The sequence below is a fragment of the Corythoichthys intestinalis genome, chromosome 20 (assembly GCF_030265065.1).
Source record: "Corythoichthys intestinalis isolate RoL2023-P3 chromosome 20, ASM3026506v1, whole genome shotgun sequence".
Lineage (NCBI taxonomy): Eukaryota > Metazoa > Chordata > Actinopteri > Syngnathiformes > Syngnathidae > Corythoichthys > Corythoichthys intestinalis.
Window position 1 is genome coordinate 23,430,984 of NC_080414.1, and position 6,000 is coordinate 23,436,983.

The 6,000-nt window shown below is 40.8% G+C and overlaps 1 protein-coding gene across 2 annotated transcripts in view; it reads left to right on the top strand.

The window, feature by feature from the left end:
- plcd1a (phospholipase C, delta 1a) overlaps positions 1 to 5,741 on the top strand; it is a 28,543-nt gene extending 22,802 nt beyond the window's left edge. For both annotated transcript variants that reach the window (XM_057825115.1, XM_057825114.1), the window contains exons 11-15: positions 1,099 to 1,215; positions 1,298 to 1,476; positions 4,788 to 4,923; positions 4,991 to 5,140; positions 5,201 to 5,741. In XM_057825115.1, the coding sequence (XP_057681098.1) occupies positions 1,099 to 1,215; positions 1,298 to 1,476; positions 4,788 to 4,923; positions 4,991 to 5,140; positions 5,201 to 5,292 (674 nt within the window). In that variant the 3' untranslated portion in view covers positions 5,293 to 5,741. The remainder of the gene's footprint in view (positions 1 to 1,098; positions 1,216 to 1,297; positions 1,477 to 4,787; positions 4,924 to 4,990; positions 5,141 to 5,200) is intronic.
- The last annotated feature ends 259 nt before the right edge of the window (positions 5,742 to 6,000 follow it).

Sequence of the window (6,000 nt, forward strand, 5' to 3'; positions counted from 1 at the left end):
TCTGTTACAAACTGACCCCGGCCCCTCATCAGAGAAGGGAAACGTTATGTGGCCCTCACAGGAAAAAGTTTGGGGACCCCTGGGCTAAACGATCAATGCAAAATGAATCTGCATTGACTTACCGTAATTTTCGAACCATAAGCTGCCACCCACCAAATTTGACACAAAAACGCCATTTGTTCATTGATAAATCGCACTAGACTATAAGCCCCAGGTGTCCTCACTGTATTATGGGATATTTACACCAAAAGACATATTCCGGTAACACTTTATATAACAGCGGCATCATAAGACTGTCATAAGACCAAATGAACCCCCATGAAGCTTTGAACCAAGTGAACCACATGTTTTCCCTTTTCTCCCCAAAGTATAATTTTAAAAATATGGATATTTTAATATGTGTTTTTTCACTGCAAATAATAAGATAAATGAGATTAACTGTATATAAAACAAAACAATGATTTGTACATGCATACATGCATACATCTTAACATTTCTAAATGAAACACCGTATCTTTTTTTTCATAATTGAAAAAAATCTGCGATAGACTGAGAGCGCAAAGTTTGAAGCACGAAATAGGGAGGGACCACTGTACTTAAAGTGGCTGCTGCTGGCCCAAAAAAACTTTCCAATATTCCTCCTCTTCAAAGGGCTCGGCAATTTGTCTACATGTTGTATTTCAGTCAGGGCTGTGATTGCGTATTTGTGTGTTTCGGGGGTTGAGGAAGAAAGAAATGGACTGACACATTCAGCAAGTGAAAAGGGGCAAATGTAAGTTTTAACATCATGAAAATGGTAGGGTCAATTCTACAACATATGGGAAGACAATCAAAATTACCGATACAACTGAAGTTATTACTGTATAAAATGCAAATAAGGATCCTGAAAAGTTGTCCGTGTTATGGCCCTACTGTCCCTATGCAAACCTACGCCCTTGGTTAACACTTTTCTTGATGATTTAATGGTAGAAGAAACCATTCATCACTGAGCATTTGATGCTTTTAATTTTTGTTGAGTTTCCTTTTCTTAATTTTTAATCGAAAAAATTTCCGTCATGTGTCACCTGAAAACAAATGTTTTGCGACCAAACCTAACAGCCACCGCTTTCATCCACCACAACATTGACAAGCTGAGCCGAACCTACCCGGCCGGCTCCAGAACAGACTCATCCAACTACAATCCGGTGCCCCTGTGGAACGCTGGTTGCCAAATAGGTGTGCCCCCATCTTTGAACACCCTACCCGCAATTCTAACACTGCGCTTCCATTGAAAGTAACATTTCCTTTGGCTTGGCAGTGGCGCTCAACTTTCAGACGCCGCAAAAGGAAATGCACATCAACCAGGGACGCTTCCTACCCAACGGCATGTGCGGCTACATCCTCAAGCCGGAATTCCAGCGAGACCCCAGCTCTCAGTTCGATCCCAACGACCTTACTGAAGGACCCTGGCTGAGGAGGATGATCCTCCATATCATGGTGAAGCTTTAAGCATTAAAATTAAACAAAAAATTCTAAATTAGTTAAAATTTTCACAATGTAATTTTTCTACCCTGTAGAATTAAGATTTTTTCCCCCAGTGGTTAACGAACTCTCTTTAAAGCAACACTATGTAACTTCAGTTTTAGTCGATTTTAGCGGCACTGGTGGACAAAAGCGGTAGTGTTAAGTCTTAAGTGAAGACTGCGTTCCCCATGAGAACCAGCGCACACCCGCAGTTTTGTAAAATCATCAATCAAAAATCAATTTCCCGTTCACCTGCAGAATTATTAAACATTTCTGTTTCCAGCGGCTGTGTGAAGGATGAATAGTAATAAGTTAATGAATCCAGTTGTGGCTAAACAATAGCATATGATGGTTAGCATCCTGTGGCTAACCCCCCCCAACCCCACCCGAAAGGTCAGCGCTTACATCACGCCAGCGAGTGAAAGCCAGGCCAATGTTTATTCTGTGTATCCTGGTAGCAGGGCCGGCCTAGGCCATTTGGGGGCCCTTAGCAAAATAATGCCAAGGGGCCCATATTTTTGGCCCACCATTTCCTCACAGTGTACTGTGAAACCCATCCATGCAATCCAACCCATACGTCCATATTTTGTATATTAATCAAATTTTGTTGCACTGCATACTTCAAACTTCTCACCCCAAATGATAGTCAGTACATACAGTAGATAGCGCCAAACCTTTTTCTAAAAGAGGAAAAGAAAGAAGTTAAGGAAGAACTTTAATTTTTTTAAGCTTGAAATTAAGTATCAAAACTCACAAAAGTCAACTAAAGCGAACTGTAGTAAACAAAATAAAATATAAATTAAACAATTGCCAGATCGGGGACCCCCTAGTGGTCCTAAGGAGCTGCATAGTCTGCGTATAGGCTGGGCAGGCCCTGCCCGGTAGCCTTCCTTTTTTTCCTCTTCAGACAAAACTTTTAGTCTCTTATTGCTCTGCCATCTTTGCAAAATTCATGCGAAAGCGTGCACATCGAATTGCATTTATATAATGAATGGGGGAAGTGAGGTATGCCGTAAAGCAGTCAGCACATTTGTATTTTTTTTTTGTATGTGGCAGGGTTCCTGGCACCCTCCTCAAAGTTAATTATTGCCGGTGAAAGTGATACAGACTAAAGCTGAAAAGATTACTCGAATAATTAGAGTAACCTGGTTTTAAAAATTGATCCAGGCATTTCCTCCACCTCTAGGAATCGTTTAATTTTGCCAGCTCTGAGCATGATGTTTTGCCCGGACTACTTCCAATGCGGCACAACGCTTTGACGTCACGTGCATACAGAAGAAGTAATAATACCTGACTGCGGCCGACAGCCGCTACAAACTAAGCCAACGTAGCTACAAACTATGCTTTTTAGATTATCTCTCTTACAGTGGGGCAAATAAGTATTTAGTCAATCACTAATTGTGCAAGTTCTCCCACTTGAAAATATTAGAGAGGCCTGTAATTGTCAACATGGGTAAATCTCAACCATGAGAGACAGAATGTGGAAAAAACCCCAGAAAATCACATTGTTTAATTTTTAAAGAATTAATTTGCAAATCATGGTGGAAAATAAGTATTTGGTCTATCCCAAAAGTTCAGTTCAGTTTAAGTTTATTGTCCCCTAAGAAGGGGAAACTTGTCTTACAGCAGGTAAGCATACAGATAACAGATAACACAACAACTCATACACATACAATAAAATAACACAGACAACAAATTTAAAATGCCATAGACAGTTTTGCATCTAAGTGCAAAAATTGTGCAAATTTAGCAACCGAATTGCACTGGGTAGGAAGAAGTTCTTTGTCCTATTTAACTTAAAACAAGGGACTCTGAATCTCCTGCCTGAAGGGAGGACCTCAAACGAGCAATGAAGGGGATGTTGTACACAATTCAGTATGTGTTTTGCCTTCCTCATGACCTGCCTCTCATAAATATCTGTTAAGAAGACCTGTGGACAGCCTATTATCTTACTAGCGACCTTGACAATATGTCAAAAGTTCATCTCACTACTTTGTTATGTACCCTTTGTTGGCAATAACGGGGGCCAAACGTTTTCTGTAACTCTTCACAAGCTTTTCACACACTGTTGCTGGTATTTTGGCCCATTCCTCCATGCAGATCTCCTCTAGAGCAGTGATGTTTTGGGGCTGTCGTTGGGCAACATGGACTTTCAACTCCCTCCTCACCCCGTGGTGTCAAAATGATAACAAGAACTGGGAGCAAAAATCCCAGAACCACACGGGGGGACCTAGTGAATGACCTACAGAGAGCTAGGACCACAGTAACAAAGGCTACTATCAGTAACACAATGTGCCGCCAGGGACTCAAATCCTGCACTGCCAGACGTGTCCCCCTGCTGAAGAAAGTACACGTCCAGGCCCGTCTGCGGTTCGCAAGAGAGCATTTGGATGATCCAGAAGAGGACTGGGAGAATGTGATATGGTCAGATGAAACCAAAATAGAACTTTTTGGTAGAAACACAGGTTCTCTTGTTTGGAGGAAAAAGGATACTGAATTGCACCATACCCACTGTGAAGCATGGGGTGGAAACATCATGCTTTGGGGCTGTTTTTCTGCAAAGGGACCAGGACGACTGATCTGTGTAAAGGAAAGAATGAATGGAGCCATGTATCGAGAGATTTTGAGTGAAAATCTCCTTCCATCAGCAAGGGCATTGAAGTCTTTCAGCATGACAATGATCCCAAACACACAGCCAGGGCAACAAAGGACTAGCTTCGTTAGAAGCATTTCAAGGTCTTGGAGTGGCCTAGCCAGTCTCCAGGTCTCAACCCCATAGAAAATCTGCGGAGGGATTTGAAAGTCCGTGTTGCCCAACGACAGCCCCAAAACATCACTGCTCTAGAGGAGATCTGCATGGAGGAATGGGCCAAAATACCAGCAACAGTGTGTGAAAAACTTGTGAAGAGTTACAGAAAACGTTTGGCCTCCGTTATTGCCAACAAAGGGTACATAACAAAGTATTGAGATGAACTTTTGGTATTGACCAAATACTTATTTTCCACCATGATTTGCAAATAAATTATTTAAAAATCAAACAATGTGCTTTTCTGTTTTTTTTCCCACATTCTGTCGCTCATGGTTGAGGTTTAACCATGTTGACAATTACAGGCCTCGCTAATATTTTCAAGTGGGAGAACTTGCACAATTAGTGGTTGACTAAATACTTATTTGCCCCACTGTACCTACGATGAAAATTTCAGACTCCTCCATGATTTCTAAGTGGGAGAACTTGCAAAATAGCATGGTGCTCAAATACTTATTTTCTTGACTGTATTATGTAGGTGATCTCAGCCCAACAACTGCCCAAACTCAACGTGGAGAAACAGAAATCCATTGTGGACCCTCTGGTGAGGGTGGAGGTGCACGGCGTCCAGTTGGACAATGCCAGCAAGGAGACTCACTACATCACCAACAATGGTCAGAAGCTCTCCCACACATGCAAAAATGTCCCGTATTACACTCTTAATTTTACATGTCTGTGTAGGGTTCAACCCCATGTGGAATGAGCGCTTCCAGTTCCATATTTACGTCCCCGAGTTGGCCATATTGCGATTTGTGGTGGAGGACTACGACACCGCGTCGGCCAACGATCTCATTGGCCAATACTGCCTACCGCTCACCTGCATACAGAACGGTACTACAATCTGAAATCCAAAATCTTGCTTCCTCTAATTTTTAATTTTTCTTTTTCCAGGTTATCGCCACGTTCCGCTCCTGAACAAGAACGGCGACATGATCTCATCAGCAGGCCTTTTCGTGCATGTCATGCTCCTGGATGCCGAATAGTATATAGAAAATATTACAGTTTTTACCAATTATCGTATTTTTTTATGCGATAATGTAGACTAACAAAGCTGAGATGTATAAGTAAAAAGTACTCAAATGTATTAGTCGCACTGGTGGCAATAAGCTCAGGTTGGAAAGGAGAATCTTGACGATAAAAGTATTTAATTTATATGGATGATCTTTTCTGAAAAGCTATACCAAAGCTTTTTATAGCGTTTCTAAATATTTTTGTCTAAACAGATTATATCATTATTCATTAGAAGGCCATTTGAACAAACAATGACTTATTTTTGTTACACTAACAAACAAGGCCACATTTTTTGTTGGGTTTTTACATTAATGCCAAGTAATTAATTCTGTATTAAAAATGAAATAATCTTCTAAGATTCACCCACAGCTGCATGCACTTCTATTCTTTTACACTACTTCTGAAATAAAACCATCAGTACCAGCAAGGTGTTGTCATGATATTATATTAAAGCACTTCACACTCAACTAGTGCATATGGTGCCAATAGGGGTGTGACAATACAATAGTATTCGGCCCCCTTGAATCTTGCAACCTTTCGCCACATTTCAGGCTTCAAACATAAAGATATGAAATTTAATTTTTTTGTCAAGAATCAACAACAAGTGGGACACAATTGTGAAGTGGAACAACATTTATTGGATACTTTAAACTTTTTTAACAAATAAAAAACTGAAAAGT